The sequence below is a fragment of the Bubalus kerabau genome, chromosome 9 (genome assembly GCF_029407905.1).
Source record: "Bubalus kerabau isolate K-KA32 ecotype Philippines breed swamp buffalo chromosome 9, PCC_UOA_SB_1v2, whole genome shotgun sequence".
Lineage (NCBI taxonomy): Eukaryota > Metazoa > Chordata > Mammalia > Artiodactyla > Bovidae > Bubalus > Bubalus kerabau.
Genome location: NC_073632.1, coordinates 40,362,848 through 40,387,534, shown reverse-complemented (window position 1 = coordinate 40,387,534; position 24,687 = coordinate 40,362,848). Strand labels below are relative to the sequence as shown.

The 24,687-nt window shown below is 37.7% G+C and overlaps 1 protein-coding gene across 11 annotated transcripts in view; it reads right to left on the bottom strand.

The window, feature by feature from the left end:
- Window positions 1-15,605: 15,605 nt before the first annotated feature.
- CEP85L (centrosomal protein 85 like) overlaps window positions 15,606-24,687 on the bottom strand; it is a 140,740-nt gene continuing 131,658 nt past the window's right edge. For 8 of the 11 annotated variants that reach the window (XM_055535063.1, XM_055535066.1, XM_055535065.1 and 5 more), the window contains 2 exons: window positions 23,672-23,903; window positions 15,606-16,817 (listed from right to left, as the gene is read on the bottom strand). In XM_055535063.1, the coding sequence (XP_055391038.1) occupies window positions 16,654-16,817; window positions 23,672-23,903 (396 nt within the window). In that variant the 3' untranslated portion in view covers window positions 15,606-16,653. Of the gene's footprint in view, window positions 16,818-17,441; window positions 17,500-23,671; window positions 23,904-24,687 lie in introns of all 11 variants that reach the window. The other 3 variants (XM_055535073.1, XM_055535074.1, XM_055535068.1) reach the window with 2 other exon arrangements.

Genomic DNA, 24,687 nt, shown 5'->3' with positions numbered 1-24,687 from the left:
CTATTAGACCTGGAAAGATATGAATATTATACAAGAAACTGAACTTTTTTACTCTGCCCTCTAAATATAAAAGAGGATTTCTTATGACTTGGATTAGCACACAGCTGACAGGAGATTTTATAATTTATTTTAAAAATAAACTTTTTCACTAGATGGGGTCATTCAAGGATAAAGATTACCCCTCATGAGGTTGAAATCCACTAATATATCTTGTATGATTTCCAAACCAGCTGTTGACAACATTCTTAATATAGGAAGGAATATAATTACAAACAGCTCTTCTTCCAATCTGCCTTTACGTGTTCCTTTCAGCAAGTTCCCTGTAAAGTATCATGATTTACATCCATTTCCCATCCCCAACCTCAATCTTCTTGTTGACAATGGTCTCTGGGACTCTGGGAAACTGAAAGGAGAAAATTCACACAAAATTATTGCTGACCTCTTTCTGTGGCATTCTTTAGAAAGAGCCTTCCTAAACATCTAAATCTGTATAAAGAATGAATCCAGAGGAAATAACAAATACTAGTTAATATATTAATGGTAGAAAGTATTATCTCCTCAAAGTGTAGAGATAAGGCAATCCACTATTGCCTATGTATCAGATATATAACCAGTACTCTTGCCTGGCAAATCCCATGGGCGGAGGAGCCTGGTGGGCTGCAGTCCATGGGGTCGCTAGGAGTCAGACACGACTGAGTGACTTCACTTTTCACTTTCATGCATTGGAGAAGGAAATGGAAACCCACTCCAGCGTTCTTGCCTGGAGAGTCCCAGGGACGGGGGAGCCTGGTGGGCTGCTGTCTATGGGGTCGCACAGAGTCAGACAGGACTGAAGTGACTTAGCAGCAGCAGCAGCAGCAGCAGATAAATAAGCTGAAACACATGGGTCATAAGCTACAAAACTATCTATTCAGTAATGAGAGAAAAATAAAAGTGTGTTTCCAAAAAACAGAGAGTGAAAGCCAAGTGGAGTAAGGATTTAATTATGCTTATTTATTTATATAAATACACATATTTAAACAGGATACACTTTCGGCTGTGGTTCACAGATCTGTCCCTGTCTCGTTCAGGGCTTTGCCTAAGGTAGCCTGGTGAGAAACATCACACGTCTGGATTGGATTCAAGACTTTATAAACATCATCTATACCCACAAGCCTCAACAGTCTTTGAAGTCATACAAATGCCCTACGAGCTAAAGAATAGAAGCACAGAAAAATTTGTGAGGAAATTTGCAGTAAGCAAAACTGGTTACTGAATGTCTTCAATAGAAAATTATGCATTGTTCAGAGTACAGTCTTCTAGGCTATCTGATTTAAGCCTATCATTGCCTTGAAGCTATTTTACAACTCCTATAAATTGTAGAAAATGATAATGAGGTAAAATAATTGCTTACTGACAATTCTTGTTTATCCATATGAAATAAATTCTCACTAGTGGAGGTTTGGTTGACTTCTTTTCCCCACGAAGGAATAGCATTTTTGAAACCACTTGCAAATTCATTTCAGTATTCCTGATTTATAAATGTGTTTGTCCTTTGGATTATCTTTTGAATTAGCTGTAACAGCTTTTCCAGTTCCTGCATTTAGTTAATGAGTTAAATAAAATCTTTGACACATGTTCACTTCATATTCATGAGTCATATTACTTTAAAAAAATTACCCTTTATAGATTTATGGAACAAAACATGCCACCACTTTCAGACTGAAGTCTTCAATTTTTACTGAAAATTAAATCTAGCCATTCAGTTCAGTTCAGTTCAGTTGCTCAGTCGTGTCTGACTCTTTGCAACCCCATGAATCGCAGCACGCCAGGCCTCCCTGTCCATCACCAACTTCCGGAGTTCACTCAAACTCACGTCCATCGAGTCGGTGATGCCATCCAGCCATCTCATCCTCTGTCATCCCCTTTTCCTCCTGCCCCCAATCCCTCCCAGCATCAGAGTCTTTTCCAATGAGTCAACTCTTCGCATGAGGTGGCCAAAGTACTGGAGTTTCAGCTTGAGCATCAGTCCTTCCAAAGAAATCCCAGGGCTGATCTCCTTCAGAATGGACTGGTTGGATCTCCTTGCAGTCCAAGGGACTCTCAAGAGTTTTCTCCAACACCACAGTTCAAAAGCATCAATTCTTCGGTGCTCAGCTTTTTTCACAATCCAACTCTCACATCCATACATGACTACTGGAAAAACTATAGCCTTGACTAGACGGACCTTTGTTGGCAAAGTAATGTCTCTGCTTTATTAGGTTAAATTTAAGTGAATTTATATATACCTGTTACGTACTCCTGGAATAGGGCTCTCATATGGAAGTATTAATCACTGCATATATGGATTGACAGTTCAAGGTTATTAAATGCACTGTTTTTCCACAGTAATCCTCATTTTTTAGGACTTCTGTCTGGAAAACTTTCTAGAACAGCTCTTCTCCTGACCTAAGGATAAATGTGGATATAGTCATAGGAAATGTGAATTAATTTGGTTTGCTTTGTGAATTATCACATACATCAAAGCTGACTGACAGCAACATTATTCTAAAAATAACTAACAGCTTAATGACAATGCAATGGCTACTACATTCAAACAACCTGACAATTTACACTGTAAGTAAATCACTGGACAGGGATGTGAGCCGCCCAGTTCTTTACCTAGAGGGTGAGGACTAAAGTTCTACAGGACTAAAGTTCTAAGGTAACCCCTCATCCCCAGGGGCTTCCCTGGTGACTCAGACGGTAATGCAGGAGATCTACCTGCAACGCAGTAAATCTGGGTTTGATCCCTGGGTCCCAAAGATCCCCTGGAAAAGGGAATGGCAACCCACTCCAGTATTCTTGCCTGGAGAATTTCATGGACTAGAGGAGCCTGGCAGGCTATAGTCCATGGGGGCCAGAAAGAGTCAGACATGACTGAGCAACTAACATTTTCACTTTCCTCGTCCACACATACTCAGGCCCTAGACACAGTTTGGAAGAAATTAGAGTATGCCTTTGCTATATTTTAGTTGTCAATTTCTGCTAACTCATTTTGACTACCTCAACAGTCAGTACTCTAACCTGGTCAAGCAAGCCAAATGAATTCATATTTGCTATGGCTGTATCCCAGTTTTTCCTTAGCTCTGGAGCAGAGATGATCTAGAAAACTTTCCAGGCAGAAGTCATAAAAAATGAGGAAATTGTGGAAAAACAGTGCATTTAATAACCTGCTGTCAGGAGAAGATTTTGAATAACTCTTTCACATTAAAATATTCATAATCTTACCTTTCCCAAGAGGAGCTTTATTTTTTGGGGGGGGGGAACTTTATTTGAAAAGTGAATTGCAATCCCTGAGTTTACAGTCAACTGATCTTTGACAAAGAGCAAAGGCAATAAATGGAGACAGGATAGTCTTTTCAGAAAATGATGCTAAACAACAGGATGCTGCTGCTGCTGCTAAGTCGCTTCAGTCGTGTCCCCCCAGTAGATGGCAGCCCATCAGGCTCCACCATCCCTGGGATTCTCCAGGCAAGAACACTGGAGTGGGTTGCCATTTCCTTCTCCAATGCATGAAAGTGAAAAGTGAAAAGTGAAAAGTGAAAGTGAAGTCGCTCAGTCATGTCCGACTCTTAGCGACCCCATGGACTGCAGCCCACCAGGCTCCTCCATCCATGGGATTTTCCAGGCAAGAGTACTAGAGTGGGGTGCCATTGCCTTCTCCGAAACAACAGGATATGCACATGCAAAATGTGAATCTAGATACAGACCTTAGAGCTCTCACAAAAATTACCTTCAAATGGGTCAAGATCTAAATGTAAAATGAAAACTACAAAACTAGAAGATAACATAGGAGAAAAATCCATGTGAACTTATGATTGGGTGATGACTTTTTAGGTACCCCATCAAAAACATAATCCATCAGAGAAAAAATTTAAAAGTTGAACTTTGTTAAAAATTAAAACTTCCATCTTCAGAAAGACGCTTTCAAGAGAATCAAATATAAGCCATAGACTGGAAATATAAACCATTGCACGTACACATCTGATAAAGGACTTCTGTCCAAAATATACAGAGAACTCTTAAAATTCAACAGTAAGAAACCAAACAACTCAATTTTAAAAATGGGCAAGAGATTCTAACAGACATCTCACCAAAGAAGAGAGAAATGGTAAATAAGAGTATGAAAATATGCTCAACATTGTATAGTATCAGGGAAATGCAAATTAAAACAATAATGAGATGCCACTCCACACCTATTAGAATTTAAAGTCCAAAACAGTGATAACACCAAATGCAGTTGGAAGTCTCATTGATGAGAGAGCAAAATGATAAGTCATTTTGGAAGACAACTTGGCAGTGTTTTATAGGTTAAATATACTATATAACCTGGCGATTGCACTTCTAGATATTTATTCAAAAATTTGAAAATATGTCCACACAAAAACCTGCACACAAAAGCTTATAGAATCTTTATATTCACAATTGCCAAAAACCTGGAAACAACCAAGAGTCCTTCAATAAGTGAATGGATAAACCGTGGTATATCCATACAATGGAATATTCAGTGATAAGAAGAATTAAGCTTTTAAGCCATAGAAATAAGCTGTCAAGGCATATGGATAAATCTTACATTCACACTGTTAAGTTTCAGAAGCCAATCAGAAGAGGTTATATACAATATAATCACAACTATATGACACTTTGGAAAAGGTGATATCGTGGAGACAGTGAAAAGAACAGTGATTAAGAAGAGTTTAGCAACAAGGAGGAATAAATGGAGCACAGAAGATTTTTAGGGTGGTCAGACTATTCTGTTTAATCCTGCAGTGGTGGATACCTGACACTACGCATTTGCCAAAACCCAGAGAACTGTTCAGAGATGAACCCTATTATAAACTATGTTGTTTAGTCGCCAAGTTGTGCCCAATTCTTTTTTGACCCCATGGACTGTAGCCCGCCAGGCCCCTCTGTCCATGGAATTTCCCAAGCAAGAATACTGGAGTAGATTGTCATTTCCTGCTCCAGGGGATCTTCCTGACTCAGGGACCAAACCCAAGTCTCCCATATTGCAGGCGTATTCTTTACTACTGAGCCAACAGAGAAGCCCCGTTATAAACTACAGACTTTAGTAAAAATAATAGATCAGTATTGGCTCATCACTTACAAAGAATGTATCACACTAATGCAAAATGTTAATAGTAGGAGAAATTGTGTGCAGAGCTGGAATGAGAATGGGTATATTTTCTGTGCAGCTTTTCTGTAAACCCAAAGTTTCTCTAAAAACAAAATCTATTAAAAGAGAAATTCAAGCTGAGTAAAATATGAATCATACTAGCTGTTCAAAAGTGTGAATCACTAGTTGTGAAATACTGACAGATGTTTTGGAATAAGCAATCCCCCATACATTGCTTCATTCACATGAAATAGAAGCAAGCATTCCTCTATCAGTAATGGGACCTTCCTGAGTACCATCAGTTCAGTTCAGTTCAGTTGCTCAGTCACGTCCAACTCTTTGCGACCCCATGAATCGCAGCACGCCAGGCCTCCCTGTCCATCACCAACTCCCGGAGTTCACCCACACTCACGTCCATCGAGTCGGTGATGTCATCCAGCCATCTCATCCTCTGTCATCCCCTTCTCCTCCTGCCCCCAATCCCTCCCAGCATCAGAGTCTTTTCCAATGAGTCAACTCTTCGCATGAGGTGGCCAAAGTACTGGAGTTTCAGCTTTAGCATCATTCCTTCCAAAGAAATCCCAGGGCTGATCTCCTTCAGAATGGACTGGTTGGATCTCCTTGCAGTCTAAGGGACTCTCAAGAGTCTTCTCCAACACCACAGTTCAAAAGCATCAATTCTTCGGCGCTCAGCCTTCTTCACAGTCCAACTCTCACATCCATACATGACCACAGGAAAAACCATAGCCTTGACTAGATGGACCTTTGTTGGCAAAGTAATGTCTCTGCTTTTGAATATGCTATCTAGGTTGGTCATAACTTTCCTTCCAAGGAGTAAGCGTCTTTTAATTTCATGGCTGCAGTCACCATCTGCAGTGATTTTGGAGCCCAAAAAAATAAAGTCTGACACTGTTTCCACTGTTTCCCCATCTATTTCCCATGAAGTGATGGGACTGGATGCCATGATCTTTGTTTTCTGAATGTTGAGCTAGAGCGATGCTATCCCCTTCTTTCTTCTCCAGATTCATTCTTTTTTTCTGCTTCTGCCCCAGATTCATTGATGGGCAAATATTAGCATTGATTCATAAATCCTTACACATTTTGCCACACTTTTTGCAAATAAAAGTTACTATCACTTGCATTCTGAACTCAAAACCCAGATTAAAAACTCTTCCCATTCCTCCAAGCTCACCAATCCTTTGTGTCCTCAACATAGTTGGCATTCGATTCCACCACTCTTCATTCTCCATTATAATATATACTCTAGGAACATTTTCTAGCTCTGACCTTTTGGTTGTTGTTGTTCAGTTAAGTTGTTGTTGTTCAGCTAAGTCATGTCCAACTCTTTGCAACTGCAGCACATCAGACTCCTCTGTCCTCCACTATCTCCCAGACTTTGCTCAAATACATACCCACCGAGTCGGTGATCCTATCTAACCATCCCATCCTCTGCTGTTCCCCTCTCCTTTGCCTTCAATCTTTCCCAGCATCAGGGCCTTTTCCGATAACTTGGCTCTTTGCATCAGGTGGCCAAAGTATTAGAGCTTCAGCTTCAACATCAGTCCTTTCAGTGAATACTCAGGACTGGTTTCCTTTAGGATTGACTGGTTTGATCTCTTGCAGCCCAATAAACTCTCAAGAGTCTTCTCAAGTATCACAATTTGAAAGCATCAATTCTTTGGTGCTTAGACTTCTTTATGGTCCAACTCCCACATCCATACATGACTACTGGAAAAACCATAGCTTTAACTATATGGACCATTGTTGGCAAAGTGATGTCTCTGCTTTCTAATATGCTGTATAGGTTTATCACAGCTTTTATTCCAAGAAGCAAGCATCTTTTAATTTTGTGACTGCAACCATCATATTCATTGATTTTGAAGACTAAGAAAATAAAATCTGTCACTGCTTCCAGTTTTTCCCCTTCTGTTTGCCATGAAGTGATGGGACTGGATGTCATGATCTTTGTTTTTTGAATGTTGAGTGTTAAGCCAGCTTTTTCACTCTTCTCTTTCATCCTCATCAAGAGGTTCTCTAGTTCCTCTTCACTTTCTACCATTAGAGTGGTTGTTGCTTTTGTATATATTTTGTATATATCTTTTTGGTTATTGCTCTGTATACTACTTACCACTTGTCAACAAGTCAGAACTATTGAGGTCAAATTTTTCAAAGACACAAATAGAATTTGTTTTTCATCACAGATTTAAATACTACACAAAGGTTATGAAGAAGATGATTACCCCACCTTACGTACATTAAGAAATTAGAGATTCTAATCTAGGTAAAAAAGTTTTAAAACACATATCCTTTCAAGCACACTTTCCATACATCTTCCGCTGGATTCTTAAATTAACTAATCTGAGTCGACTCTTAAAAATACTTACATAAAACTATCCAGAGATTTGAGGGTAGTAGAATTAATAAGGGCTCTAAGTTTTTAACATATTAGAATTCTTAGATACTAGTCACATGGTTTACCTTGCTACTCGAATAAAAATAGGAAATCTCTGAATTAAAATTATTCAACTGCTATCAATAGTTTAAGTTATAAGAAATCTGTCAACACTCTATCTGATAATAACCTTTATATAAGTTATTATCTATTACTATTTAGCCACTCCAATGCTAGGAATAACTTCATTAATTTTAGCAAGTTTATTTACTTTATTAATATTCAAATACTTATGGAAGAAATAATAAAAGATTGACAGTGCTCCAATGAAGAATAGTTATCTGTTTCTATAACAGAAATATTGAAGAATTACTCAAAGCAAATATCTTAGAACACAACTCTTATTTCCAATGAAAACCATGTTTATTGAATGTGAACCAGGTATAAACCACTATGAGGCATAGAAGGATAAGGAAAATATGGTTAGACATAATGCCATCTGAAATAAACTTTGAAGAGTATAAATGGGAGGAAATTCATTTTATATGAGAAAGAAGCATTGACTGAATTATTTGGTATTTTTTTTAAGCAGAGCTGAATGTCCACATTGATCAATGTATGTGACCAATATATTTTGACCAGACTAGGGAAATAGAAAAACTTAAAAAATAGGATGAAGAAAAAAAAAAAAAGGCTTAAATATCAAGGATTTCCTTAGACAATGAGAATCACTGAAGGTTTTTGAGAGCCTGATTAAGACTGCCATTTTGACAATTCAGAAGCAGGTATGCAGGACGTATTTTAAGGGGCAGGACCTTAGTGAAGTAAATATACTACTGAAATAGTTTAGGAAGGAAGGAACTTTTGTGTAGTGATAGCACTTCTTATAAGTGTAAGACCCGAGTCTAGAATAACTGCACCCTACATCACTAGAGCAAAGAACTAGGACAGATCAGAAGTAACGAAGGACAATACCCCTGCAAACATTTTAACCAAGAAGGGATGGTGGAGTACCTGCTGTCAGGCTGCATTTGCCTAAAGACTGGTGGTTAGGGATGTCTCTGGTGGTCCAGAGGCTGAGACTCTGTACTCTCAGTGTAGGGGACCTGGGCTCGATCCCTGGTCAGGGAACTAGACCCCGCCTGCTGCAACTAGAAAGACTGAAGATCCTGTGTACCACAACTAAGGCTGGTGTAGCCAAATAAATATATTTTTTAAAAACACTGGTGGTTAAAATGTCTTATAAAGATTTCTGCTTCCAATAAATGCAAACTGAAATTCAGATCAACCCTCCCCACAAAGAATAATTAGAAAATGCTGGGGAAAATTCTAGTTGAAGGCATCAGAGAGGTAATGGTGCAGTAAAAAAATATTACAGGTTCAAGATCCAGTACAAGGAAGAAACAAAAAAGTTTACCCTGGGATTTGGGGCTATTTTTCCTTTAGGAATATTTGCCATTTCTGGAAGAAGTAACACAAAGAGTAATTGGACAGAGCTCTCCTTATACTTAGGGATCCAGGATATGGGTCAGCAAAACTCTACAAATACATAATTTTGGCTTTGAGAGTCATATAGGCTCCTACAACTATTCAATTCTGCAATTTTAGCTCAGAAGTAGCTTAGGCAATAGGTAAACAAATGGACATGACTGTGTTCCAATGAAACTTTATTTCCAAAAACCAAGTGGTAGGCTAGATTTGGTCTGTAGGTTATTGCTCACCTAATGGTTGGAATTGAAAGTGAAAATTGGACTCCACAGCTGTTTTAGGAAGGGAAGCACTGGCAAGTACCCTTTACTTTGAGTTGGGGTTTTGCTAGGTGAGGCAGATACGGGGGCGGGGGGGGGGGGGCTCTCCCAAGGGCTCAAACCCTTGCTCTAAATCAACTGAAGCCCTGAGTTAATTAAGTTGATTAGTGCCCCTAGCCCTACCAGAAGCAAATTTAAATCCTGTCTGGAGTAAGATAACATTATCTAGAGCCTTAAATATTTTCATATAAAATATTCAGCTCTGAAAAAAAAAACAAAACAGGTATGTGAGAACAAAAGACTTTATTTTAAAAATGAAGAGAAACAACAGATAATAGAAACAAACTGACTGAGGATACAGATAATGGGCTTTAAAATATTTATGCTTAATTTGCTTAAGAAATCAGTGAAAAAATTGATAATGTTGAAAGAAAACTAAAAATTCTAAGGAAGAACCAAATGGAAGTTTTAAAACTGAAAAATACAAAACCTGATATTGGCCAACTCTATGGTTGGATTTCATAGATAATTAAATATAGCCAAAAGGAGAAATAGTCAATTAGAAGATATATCACAAGAGAACATTAAGAATGAAGGGAACAAAAGAGTAGTAAAGAACATAAGACACATAGTGGATAAAAGAGAAGATACACATAACTGGAGGCACAGTTATAGGGAAAAGAGGAAGCAGGACAAAAAACAATATGCAGAGGAATATGACTGAGAAATTTTTGAAAGTCATGAAAGATACCAAGTCACAGACATAAACTACTTTAAGTAGAAGGGATGCCAGCTGTTACTATATGCTTCAATGACTATTCGCCAGACTTGTGCATATATACATAGATGGAACTGCATTCACTGTTTAAGCTGACATTTTGCTCCTCTTTTAAGACCTTGAATTTGTCCTTACAAAACCTCCACAGCTGGCTTAACGCCCAATGAGATTGTTATGCTCCAGGAACACTGGGGCTAGGAAACAACTGTGTCCAATCCTGTGGCCTGAACCCACAGAAGGGCAGAGAGAGGACAGTCACAGGAGCGATTAGCAAGAGGCCCAAGGGACGGAGGAAAATGGAACTTGCCTAAATAGGGTTTATTATCACTTTACATGTCCCATTAAAAACCCCACAGCCTCCAAGGATGACCTATGCTATAAAAACCATTTCTTTCCCCTTTGAAATCATTCTTCCTTCCTGGGGCTAACAACAGGTATTTGCACGTCTCTGGAGATTAGTATGTCCTACAGGCTTATTAAATGCAAAGGCTAATAAGACAACATGCCTGCTCTCAAAGAGTTCAAAGTCTGATGGAGCTCTTTATGCTGTTCAAAAACAATGGCATAAAAGATGAGTTTCAAGAAGGGTGAAACCAAGAGCTTCACATCAAGTGTGGAGACTCATGGAACACAGGTGGGAGCACGACAAAGGATAGTGCTCACCCCAGAGGGAAGAGAAACAAAAGTACCTCTGGTATACAGAGGAAGTCTGATACACCATCACACTGTTGTCTATGAAATGTTACTCCATCTTCCCCAAAGTATTAACATATATTCGATAATCAATTAAAACCTGAGGTTATGAAAGAATGCTGTTTTTCAACTCTAGGTAGAGAACTCTTACTGACAGATCCTGGGCTGTTTCCAGCTTTTGATTATTATGGATAAAACCACTGTGAACATTCATTTACAAGTCTCTTTTTAGATGAATGTTTGTGTTTATCTCAAGTAAACACCTAGACTGGAATTTCCAGGTCACAGAGTAGGGTAGGTGTATGTTTCATTAAAACTTCTATTATAAAGGAATTTATGGAGATTGTGAAGTGAGACTGTGTTTAAGTAAAAACAGGTGGCTGAAATGGGAAGCTGTTTTTTCTTTTTGTGATCACACTGAATTTATCAGGGAGAGCAGTTTTCTTTGAACATTGAAGAAATCTTTGTCACAATTTCAGTGCTCAAATGGGAATCTCCACTAAATCAAGGAGACCATCTTAAGTGACATGATGTTAGAGTGCTATTTATTTGTAAATGATTTGCTCTACTGGATCCACATGCCATCATTTTGCACCAACACTAAGAGGATATTTACTCCTCTTTTAAACTGAGTCCTCTGTATTTCTACACAGAAAGACTGGTTGGTTGGGAAACTGGCCTAAAAAGGAAGCTCAAAGTACTGGCAAAATCACTGGGATGAACCCCATCAAAAGCCTTTGCTGACTACACTGAAACTTTATTTTTAAAAGCAGATCAAAATGATCATATGTTTTCTTATAAAGCAGAAGACTGTTCATTAATAACCTTGGAGATACTCAAGGACTTTATCTATTCTGTTTTTATTTCCAAGTCATTTGCTTACAACCTATGGGGTCTGTAATGCATGCTTCTTTTTCCTGTTAACTGAATTAGATGCCTCATTAAAAACTCCTGACAGCAATGCCAAGTTAACTGGACTAGAAACAGACGCTGCTAATCCAAATGTTAACCAGCAGGCAACATGAAGGCACATATGACTTAGAGCAAGGACCCAGGGCGCCATCAATCTGAGATGTTGAGGCCTCTGCAGAGCAATCTTTTAACAAGGTCTTATTTGTATATGTTTCAGTAAGGTTTTAATCTCTGATTAGAAGGGAGGAAATAAAAAAGATTTACCTTGCCAATCCTTTAGCAATATAAAAAACAGAAATCTGATTTTGTCTGTTAGAAAAGTAGAGAAGACTCTTGATTCAAATAAGAATTTTAGAAATTCAAAGTAGAGATACAGTTCTATGAGCTGAAATGCATAGCCATGCCTTGCATTTATGCCATCAGGAAATCTCAGTACCCTTTAAGGAAAAGGCCTGACAAAATGCTTTGCAATGACTGAAAAGAAACCCTCAGACAGACATAGGAGGCAGAAGTGCCCCTGTTCTAGTAAGTTTTTCTTGCATAAAGAAAACTTTGAGTCAAGCCAGCATATTCTTGTCATTGAGAATTCAGAGTGTGAAATTTCAAATACATTTTTATATCAACATTAGGCACTTGGTAGACATAAATTTTTTATAAAAAATTTATTTCTCTGTTAATACAAATTCCAACATCAACAAACAATAGTCCAGTGGAAAAATACTTAGCCATTAACATCGAAAACTTTTTAAAATTTAATAAATAGAACTTTGGCATTCAAAATTCTAGCTGTAAACCCTATTAAAAAACAAAAACAAAAAACAACCCCTTTACAAAAAAAGAGGCAAGGATAATAATCAGAAGGCATAAGCCAACCAGTGGCTTCACATTCTTTTTACAATAACTGTATTTCAATTAAGTCATGACTATTGTATTTACACATGAGGTATTCTGGGCGGTTCAAAAACTGAACCTAGTTTATAAAAGCCACCAGTCATAGTTACTGATGGTATACTCTGCTGTGCTTTTAATGTAGCCACCTAGCACCTTACTACTTCTTGACATCACACCAATGTGATGCTGAATTTTATGTTTATGTATTTAAATAACTATACATATATATATATACACACATACACACAAATGACTACATTCCAAAGGAGTTTCCTGCTCACTAAACAGGGAAAAGGTTGGACTCCAAAGATGTATTATTTGATAACTCCCTTTATGTTTATTAAGGTATCTACCTAGTAACGAAAACTGCTCCTTGCTTTAAATGAAAATCCTTAATCAAGTCTATTTACAGAAGAACAAGGTGCAATAACCATCAACATTCTTACAGCTCATGTAAATAGAAATGAATGCTTACTGCAGGCAAAAAGGCACAAAAGGTTCTTCATGTATGCAGTTGAACAGTGTTGTTAATGACATTGATTTGAAACTACATTCTTAATATACTCAATGCTTCTTTTAAATAAGATAAAAATCCAAATATCCAAAACCTTTCCCTCTTCATGATTAAATGCAAGTTATTATTATACAGCAATTTCCAGCATGACATTTTGGGGTGAAGCTAGAAATTTTATGTTTTGTGAATACTGGAAAAAAAACTGTCAAAAATGGAAACAAAATGAATTAACTTTGGCTCTGAGACCTCTAGCTACTGGCAGTTTCAAATGACATTGTCTGAGTAAGCATGGTTATGAGAATTGCTTATTTTTGTAATTATGTATCTACAATGATACAAAGCTGCATAAGAGAATGCCAAAATCCAAAGATGTGCCTGAGCTGAACTATGTGATGTAAAAATACAGTCCAAGTTCTCAGCTACTGTATTATTCAATGAACTATTACTGATATTGAAAGAACATTCTCCTAATAAAGTAGTTCCTTTAAAAATGCCATCTAAGAGAATCCTATTAATAAGTCTTGAACTATGACAAAATTTATAATTTCATTAGTCATTCATTATTGTACATTATTGTGGAAATGTACAATATCCATTTTAGTAACACTTTCCAGCCCTTGAGATTGTCTCTAATGAGCTACTGAAAGAAGTCTAATTCAGCTTAATAAATTGTCATGATCAAAACAAATAATATATAAAAATATGGTTAACATTGAATACTGACTCCTATTTCAAACACAAAAAGGGGCCACACTTATTGAAAAAAAAAAAAGAAACAAACAAACTCAGGCAAGGCTTACCTAAGTCAATACTTAAGCAAATTTCAAATAGATTTACTTTAAAACTTAGGTTAATTTTCACCTCAGACAGATAATCACTGTAATAACTCCTAAGAATATCCTACTTCAAACTAGGACACGACACTATAGAGTTTCTACTTGTCCACCTTATCTAGTCTAACAGTAAAATCTTTGTTTTTAAAGAGATATCATTATTCTTACTATTCTAACATAAAAGGTTGTCTTGGAGAAGGGAATTTTCTAAAAAATCAAAATTAAATACTGACAAATTAGACTGCTAATAGCTTTATTTCCCCCAAAATCCCCTCCAAGGCTGTCTGCTTATTATCTAGGACCCTTTACGAAACCCAGATTCCAAGAGATAAACAGTCTGTAATTCAAGGTTATACTTAAATTATTACACCTTAATTCTCCTTTTCATGGAGGGGATACATTTTGGAAACTGAAATATATCAGCAGTAGTTAGTTAATTTTCTGTTAGGTTAAAATTTTTTACCCCCAGATATGTAAATTAAGTCAAATTTTTTGTTTTTGAAAACGTACTTTTTAAAAATATAAATTATTTTATCACAACAAAGGTGGAAAACAAAGCATCTACAGTCAAAACAAATGACCAAAAGTTTGTTTAAACAACACTAATAACCATAAAACTCCCAAACATATACATTTTAGTAAGAACCTAGTGATCCACATCAGTGATTATTTGCCCATTATCACTATTATTTTAGAGTACCTTTATTTTCAAAATTGTGGAGGTTGAGGGTGGGGGGAGGGGATTCTATTAAAAGAGAATGTAAAAATGTGTGCTACACTTGTGGATTATCTATTTAGATGCTAATTATCTACTTAACTATAAATGACCATTTTTACAGATATTAATTTTTACAAGGCAGAATTCTCTGTATCAGATTTTTGGTATAAATTTACTACTCCTTGATTGTCTTAAACCACCAACATTCAAAAACAGATGAACATCTTAGAAAGCCAAATTTTTGCTACTGACCAAGTCCCTCCTTTTTAACTTAAGGACCGTGGGAAGCAGAATCCCTACAATGCACTGATTTCTTAGTGTCCAGATCCTAAGACATTAAATGGCAGGGAGGACTCAGGCACTGAACAGAAGGGAAGGCTGATGTCCTTACAATGTATTATAACTGATTGCTGAAATGTAACTATTGAATAACTGTTGAGAACTGTCTGTAAGTCAAATTCTGAGCTGAATGTCTTCCTGGGTAGTTTCTTTGAAGGTCTATCCCAAAGATGTTTTCACTGCTGAAATTATTCAGGAGCATATTTTCCTAGGAGCAGCCTTTATACCATTAATATAAGTCTGGCAAGAAAACAGACGTGATCTGCTCTTGCCCCAAACAATATTCTACAGCTTGATTTTCATCCTTTGTTCCTTCTACCTACTATTGTCTTGACCTAAATGAGACTTGGGGCTGTATCAAGAGATAAATCAAAACCAATGTATAAAGGACATTGATTGCCACAACTAAGTACATTCAAAAGAATGTACTAAATGCTCTGAAGGTAATAAAGTATAAACTCCTTCCGAGATACAACTAAAATAGGGAAATACTCATTTGGAAGTTTAAATGATTGCATGTCTACTAAAAAAATCAGTTGTATTTCATCGTGATATCTTATACCCTAGAAGAACAACTAACTGGGGCAAGTTTATATTCTATGAAGAACCCTGTTTTTAATGTACTTTACCTAATAAAAGGAATTTCAGTATCACTTAGGTTTAGATTTTGTTCTATGCTAGTGATAATTCAGATATAAAGAATACAGGTTGATTTTTTCTTAAAGTGGTTTCAACTTCAAAACAGATACAAAACTGTTGAAAATGTAAACACTGGAGATTTGGATAAACGAATTATTGTTCCAGAGTCATTTTGTTCATTTTACAATAATGATCTGTGGCCTTAGGTTTGCATTAATTGTATATGGCTTTGTTTACACTGATATATATATATATATATAATCTATAAATAAAAATTGTAAATAGTAAGGGACATGTTAAAATTAGTTCAGATTATGTTAAATCACCTTGTAATACATAAATTATAATGCTAATGGGATTAACCATCACATCGGTATTTCATACCTCTTACAGGATTCACAATCACTCTGGAAAAATCGCTGACCTGTCTACAGTACGAAAATCAACCCAACCCCACAACCTCACCATCTCAGCACAGTGATCATTCAAAACACAAAAGGTTTTGCTGCTGTACTGCTGTTACAACACTTGCTTGGTGGGAACTCTTGCTGAGCCAACCTTGAAAACCCCAAGTACAACACAAGCTTCTCCATGAAGAAAAAAAAGAAGCACAAGAATATAGTGTGTGCCTTTCTCAGAAGCTCTGTTTTGATCTTAGAAATCCTTACAATTTTGTAAATAAGTACACATGCACACACACACACACACACACACACACAATTATGTGAGTAAAAGAAATTCTATCCCTTTATCTGAAGGGCACTCTTCACAGCTTGGTCCTACAGTCAGTAGTTTGAGAATACAGATTTTTTTTTTCTTATACATTTTATCGTATTTTTCAAATGGCAATTTAATTTTTTTTTGCCTGATTAGATAAGCCCCTTCGAAACTTTCTCACATCCCAATTCTTCTGCGACAGAACAAATCCACAGAAAAAAACCTATGCAGCAAGACACATGTCACTTGCAACTTTCTATCATGGCTCCTGGAGAGAAACATGAAGAACTTAACACAGCAGCACTTTGCAATGGGTCGTTATTGCTGTGGGCCCAACACTGGTCACTGGGTAACGCAGTTGTCTCCCATGTCCTGAGCATAGCGGTCCGATATTGTGGTCCGCAGTTCATCTATGTCCCTCCGTAACTGGCATACATCTGACAGTTTTTTAGTGAGTGCTTCTGGGCTGTGGTCATTCTCAGTTTCTTCAGCTGAACAGTTCATTGCTGTGGATACAGAACATGGAGAAAATGTCACATTTTTTTGGTAACAAAGGCATTTTAGGATTTTCAGCCTAATTATCATTGGAAATATAATGCTATACACTCAATACAGGTCAAGCTCAGGTTTAAATTTTGCACTACAGTAAATGGATCTTATCTATTTGGTCCTTTTAAAATTTTGCTAGAGAAAATGCATAAATTCATACAGTGATACACACAAATTCAATAGGTTTAATGGATGACAATATTCCCAGAGTAAAAAGGAACATGCTAATAGCTCTCTTCAAACCCAACTAGAGACAAAAATCTGAAAATCTTTTGGGTGGTAAGGGGCACTATCTTATATTTTTACAGACTGCAAAGTATGAAGAATTGAGTATGTGTGTGTGTGTGTATGCTGGGATTCCAAACATTTGAATTCCAAACGATTGAATCAGGCTGAGAGCCAACTGCCCAATGGCTAAATCATTGAGGGTAAGGGCTGAGTTCAGAATCAGATAACATATTATTTTAACAAATACTAATTTAACTGTTTTATTGTTCATGATCCATGATCTAGACATTGTACTGAGTGCTGAGGTCAGCAAAATAATGCACCTGGTGGCTTATTCTTAATGATTTACATACATTCCATAAACAAGCAAATCCAGTCAGGTGTCCTAGGTAACCGCCCATGACACAAAGGCTACAGCAACATAAGGAAGAGAACAAGTGAATTTAGCAAAGTTGCAGAATACAAAATCAACACACAAAAATCAGTTGCATTTCTATATACTAACAATGAAAAATCAGAAAGAGAAATGAAGGAATCAATCCCATTCACCATTGAAACAAAGAGAATTAAATATTTAGGAATAAACTTACCTAAGGGGACAAAAGAACTGTACACAGAAAATTATAAGACACTAATGAAAGAAATCAAAGATGAAATAAACAGATAGAGAGATATTCCATGTTCCTGGGGAGGAAGAATCAATATTGTGAAAATGACTATACTACCAAATGCAATCTGCAGATTCAATGCGATCCCTATCAAATTACCAATGGCATTTTTCACAGAACTAGAACAAAAAATTTCACAGTTCATACAGAAACACAGTTCACAGAACTAGAACAAAAAATTTCACAGTTCATACAGAAACACAAAAGACTCAAATAGCCAAAGCAGTCTCGAGAATGGAACTGGAGGAAGCAAGCTTCCTGACTTCAGATACTACTACAAAGCTACAGTCCATCAAGACAGTGTGGTACTGGCACAAAAACAGAAATATAGACCAATGGAAAAAGAAAGAAAGCCCAGAAATAAACCCATGCACCTATGGGTACCTTATTTTTGACAAAGGAGGCAAGAATATACAATGGAGCAAAAAGAGCCTCTTCAATAAATGGTGCTGGGAAAACTGGACACCTACACATCAAAGAATGAAATCAGAACACTTCCTAACACCAGACACAAAGATAAACTCAAAATGGATTAAAGACATAAATGTAAAACTAGAAACTATAAAACTCTTAGAGGAAAACATAGGTAGAACACTCAGTGACAAATCAAGCAAGATCCTCCATGAACCACCTCCTAGAGTAATGGAAATAAAAACAATAGTAAACAAGCGGGACCCGATTAAACATAAAAGCTTTTGCACAGCAAAGGAAACTATAAGCAAGGTGAAAAGACAACCCTCAGAATGGGAGATAATAATAGCAAATGAAACAACCGACAAAGGGTTAATTTCCAAACTATACAAGCAGCTCATACAACTCAATGTCAGAAAATCAAACAACCCAATCAAAAAGTGGGCAAAAGACATAAACAGACATTTCTCCAAAGAAGACATACAGATGGCTAACAAACACATGAAAAGATGCTCAGCATTGCTCATTATTAGAGAAATGCAAATCAAAACTACAATGAGATATCACTTCACACTGGTCAGAATGGCCATCATCAAAAAGTCTACACACAATAAATGCTGGAGAGGGTGTGGAGAAAAGTGAATGCTCTTGCACTGTTGGTGGGAATGTAAACTGATATGCCATTATGGAAGACGGTATGGAGATTCCTTAAAAAACTAGGAATAAAACCACCATATGACCCAGCAATCCCACTCCTAGGTATATACCCTGAGGAAGTCAGGGTTGAAAAAGACACATGTATCCCATTGTTCATGGGAAATAGATGGGGAAACAGTGGAAACAGTGTCAGACTTTATTTTTTTGGGCTCCAAAATCACTGCAGATGGTGATTGCAGCCATGAAATTAAGACGCTTACTCCTTGGAAGGAAAGTTATGACCAACCTAGATAGCATATTCAAAAGCAGAGACATTACTTTGCCAACAAAGGTCCATCTAGTCAAGGCTATGGTTTTTCCAGTGGTCATGTATGGATGTGAGAGTTGGACTGTGAAGAAAGCTGAGCACCGAAGAATTGATGCTTCTGAACTGTGGTGTTGGAGAAGACTCTTGAGAGTCCCTTGGACTGCAAGGAGATCCAATCAGTGCATTCTGAAGGAGATCAGCCCTGGGATTTCTTTGGAAGGAATGATGCTAAAGCTGAAACTCCAGTACTTTGGCCACCTCATGCAAAGAGTTGACTCACTGGAAAAGACTCTGATGCTGGGAGGGATTGGGGGCAGGAGGAGAAGGGGACAACATAGGATGAGATGGCTGGATGGCATCACTGACTCAATGGATGTGAGTGTGAGTGAAGTTGGTGATGGACAGGGAGGCCTGGCGTGCTGCGATTCATGGGGTCGCAAAGAGTCGGACACGACTGAGCGACTGAACTGATCCCATTGTTCACTGCAGCACTATTTACAATAGCTAGAACATGGAAGTAACCTAGATGTCCACTGACAGATGAATGGATAAAGAAGTTGTGGTACATATACACAATAGAATATTACTCAGCCATAGAAAGGAACACATTTGAGTCAGTTTTGGTGAGGTGGACGAACCTAGAACCTATTATACAGAGTGAAGTGAGTCAGAAAGAGAAAGATAAATATCATATTCTAACACACATATACAGAATCTAGAAAAATGGTACTGAAGAATTTATTTACAGGGCAGCAATGGAGAAACAGACATAGAAAATAGACTTATGGACATGGGAAGAGGGGAGGAGAGTGAGATGTATGGAAAGAGTAACATGGAAACTTACATTACCATATGTAAAATAGATAGCCAATGGAAATTTGCTATATGACTCAGGAAACTCAAACACAGGCTCTGTATCAATCTAGAGGGGTGGGATGGGGCAGGAGATGAGAGGGAGGTTCAAAAGGGAGCAGTTATATGTGTACCTATGGTTGATTCATGTTGAGGTTTGACAGAAAACAATAAAATTCTGTAAAGCAATTATCATTCAATAAAAAAATTAAAAAGAAAATTAAAAAAAAAAGATGATTAGGGATGGGGGGGTGGGGCACAATGGTTGACAGAGAAACCAGTCCAGATGAAGGACTATTAAAGTTTGAATTAAGGCAAGAGTGCAATGGAGATGTGGCAGCAGGAATAAATGTTACAAGTAGGAAGGGGTTCACAGACATGATGAAGTTTGATTACCAGGCAGCTTGGGAAGGGGCCCAGGGATTAGGCATAGGACACAGATTGGTGAACGAGAGGGTAGAGGATAAAATCTGGGTTGGGTTGATAGCTGGATAGTGGTTCTACTCATTGAGAGGAGGAACAGGTTTAGGGAGGGAAGAAAAGTAGGTTCTGTTTCAGACATATTGAGTCTGCGATACCTATGAAACTGCTGGTTCTAACGTACAGGTGAGTAAAGTCAGGAGCTGAAAGGGGATGAATGTCTAGGCAGGGTGAGAGATAAATATCTTTATGGGTCAAAGGTACAGGGAAAACAGAAAACAAGTGGGTATGTACAAGATTACTTGGAAAAAGTAAACAAAAACAAAAGACCAACAACAAAAGTTTCCAGCAGGCCTGCCAGTATTTAAGTCGTAGAGAATTTCACAGATTGAGGCTGAGCAGTCATAAAGGTAGAAGCAGAACCTAGAGAATGATGTCATGGAAACCATGGAAGCAGAGCTTTAACAAGGGTGAGGTGAACAGTGTCAACAGATAGTTGATGGGGTGATGAGATAAGGATCAAGAAAACCTCCGCTGTTTTTGAGAAATTAGCTGGTTGGTCAAATTTTCACAAGGCCAGACTATAAGGTAAGGACTCTGGGATTAAACCCTAACGGACTGGAGGGAGTCTACATGGTGCCAAGATTGCTGAATCTCCCTTTCACTCATGTTAGGGTTGCTCTCTTACCCTAACACTGAAAAAGTTAATAAACGCTATATAAGCAGCGCAAAGGTAGAAGGTTACAAAATAACCGAAAGGATGGCCAGCCCTAAAATAGTGGAGAAAATGAGTCTTTTGTGTGTAAGCTTTTATTTCTTGCTCCAAGAGATGACTGCTAACTTCCAACACCCCATGATCACCCATCAAACTTCTCCTCCTTTGAGATTCAAGCCAAACACCCCCATGGAGGCTTCACAGCCCCTCCCAGGTAGATTTCACTGTTTTTCCCCCCTGTGCTCGCACTGTCCTCTGATCAAATTTCAATTATAGCACTTATTTGAATGCTCTAATATTGTGGTTAATGTGTGAGCAGGAACTGTGTTAAATTTATGTGCATTATCAGCACTTCAGTGCTTGGACTATAGAAGGCATTTGATTAATGTTTACTGAGTGACTGAATATACTTAAACATTAAAGTGTTTTAAAAACAACTAACGGAATAAAAAAATGGGCAGAAGACCTAAACAAGTAATTCTCCAAAGAAGACATACAGATGGCTGATAGGCACATGAAAATATGCTTAATGTTGCTAATTATCAGAGAAATGCAAATCAAAACTATAGTGAGGTACTATCCCACACCATTCAGAATGTTGGTCACTAAAAAGCCCACCAACAATAAATGGGGGTGGAGGAAGGGGAACCCTCCTCCATTGCTGGTGGGAGTATAAATTGTGCAACCACGATGTAAAACCTTATGGAGGGTCCTCAAAAAACTAAATACAGAACTGCCATGAAAAGAATAAAATAACATCATTTGTAGCAACATGGATGGACCTAGAAATTATCATACTATACGAAGTAAGGATGATTAAGACAAATACCATATGGTGTCATTTATAAGTGGAATCTAAAATACAACACAAATGAATTTATCTGAAAAACAGAAACAGACTCACAGACATAGAAGACAAACATCATTACCAGAGAGGAAAAGGGGAGAGGAATAAAGGAGGAGTATGGGCTTCCTTGGTGGCTCAGATGGTAAAGAATCTGCCTGCCATACGGGAGACTCAGGTTTGATCCCTGGGTTGGGAAGATCCCCTGGAGAAGGGAATGGCTACCCACTCCAGTATTCTTGCCTGGAGAATTCCACGGACAGAGGAGCCTGGCAGGCTACAGTCTATGGGATCACAAAGAGTCGGACACAACTGAGCGGCTAACACTTTCACTTTCTTTCATGGGATTAACAGATACAAACTACTGTATGTAAAACACAACAAGGTCCTACTCCATAACACAGGAACTGTATTTGATATCTTATAATAACCTATAATGAAATATATATTTTATATGTATAACTGAATCTCTTTGTTGTACACCAGAAACTAACACACAACCCTGTAAATCAACTATACTTCAAATTTCTTTCAAAGTGCTTTCTATATACTCACACTCATGTATGTGTTCTTACATTCATGGAAAAGAAACTTCTGCTGACATCTCTGAGTACAGTTACATGATCAGGAGTATTATTTGGTTTGCCAAAATAACTATTATGATACAAGACTGTAGAATCTCTTTGATGAAACTGGAAATAAAACTAGTCTCCACTCAGTCACATAGTAATCACGCTGCTGCTGCTGCTGCAAAGTCGCTTCAGTTGTGTCCAACCCTGTGCGACCCCATAGACGGCAGCCCACCAGGCTCCCCCGTCCTTGGGATTCTCCAGGCAAGAACACTGGAGTGGGTTGCCATTTCCTTCTCCACATAGTAATCATATTATTAAGCAATTACTCAATATAACATGTTGGTATAGAAACATTATGGTCTTATTCCACTCATTTCTCCTTACTGAAGTCCATTTCCTCTATATTAAAAAGAGACCAACATATCAATATTATAATGATTTTGGGCCCTTATGTAAGTTGAGTGTTCCAGCAAAAGTAGCAGAGAAGGGACCAGACCCTAGGATAGTACTGAGGCAGCCCTCACCATCAGGGTGCAGGAGGGAAGAATGAGGCAGAACGGGTGGGTGTCACATGGAAAGGGAGAAAGCCAGCAGGTGCACATCGCAAGGACAACAGAGCTCCAGGCACGAAAACTGGCTCATGTGGCAGCATCGGCACCTACATTAAATAGCTGCCACAGAACATACACAGGAAAGCTTCTAAGTATTTTCTCTCAGATATTTTACCAGCGGACTGATGGATGGGTCATTAATTTAATACAATCACCACGAAAGCAAAGAGAATCATCACTTTTAGGAAAATAATCAGAAAATCACACTTAACTACCATTCTGGTCACGTACTGAATTCTGCACAGGCAACATCTCCTAACTCATCCATATATGTGGATTTATAGGCATTCTTCCAAGTGGCAGTCCATATCAACCATGACCCTCCTCATTTTTATAAATCCAATGAGGCAAGTTCTAGCTATGAAGCAGTTACAGGTATTCAGAGCCATAGACTGATTCAGAAATTTATAAATCTAAGTAGGAAGGGAGATAAAAATAAATAGGGAAAAGACAGACATTTCTAATTCAAGAAGATATGTTTCTAATTGTTAGGCAATACAGTTAGGACAAGTCATTAGCCACTTACATCTGATTCCCAGTAATAAAGAAAGATTAGGCTCCTTGCCCTGAGCACGCTGATTAAGAATACTACACAATGCCTTCAAGTCAAGCAAACAATAGGACATTTCCTTGAACAGCTGATCAATCACACTCAAATCAAAGAGTGGCCTTTTGCAAAGAACGGTCTGCTGCCTGGACTGTTCTGCTTCCTGGCCCTGATCCAATAAAGAGCAGGTCTCTTCTGTTTGTCTTTGGTTCTGCATTGGATAAAGAAAACAAAAATCAGGCTGTCAGAACAGAGAAAAGGTACTCAAAAGCCATAAAGGTTGACATTCTCCCACCCAAGTCTATAAACAAAACAGTGAAGTCATATTACATGCACAGTAACCAGATTTAACTGCATACATGCAGTAAGAAAAATAAAAAGGGAGAGAAAAAGAATTCAAATACTGGAAAGGGTTTCTCTGTGCCATCTGATGTCCGAGGGTGAATCTGAGAGACGAAACATAAATTCCAACAGACTCAGTTTCTAGGGAGTCTCCCAAGGTCTCATATTAAAAGTACCTTGGTTGTTACGTAATTTGCTACGAGATTTATCCCCAGAATAGAAAGAACTGCAAAGAAAATTGAAACCTCATCCTGTATTTTTATTGTCAGCAGCAACAGTGATTTACCTAATCTGAAACTATTTTTTGTACATCGAGAAAAAAGTATATATGTTACGGTGTTGATAGGAACCAAATTTTTCAGCGTAAGAGGAAAAGAAAAGTATAAAATCAAAGATGAAGAAAAAAGCCCAAGCAACTCTCAATTGCTAAATCTGAATTAGAAGTATCAGTATGAGCTCATGATTTATTATGCTCAGAAAAAGCTACACTCACTTACTCCCCAAATTACCACCATTTATTCCTCATCCTGAAAATTACTAATTAAAGGTAAGTTTGACTAACTTTCCAGGTGGTACTGGAAATTTCAGAAAAGCCAAATAGCCTGGGTTAATGAGGAAAATAAAATTTTTTACAGAAGAATGCCAGCTAATAA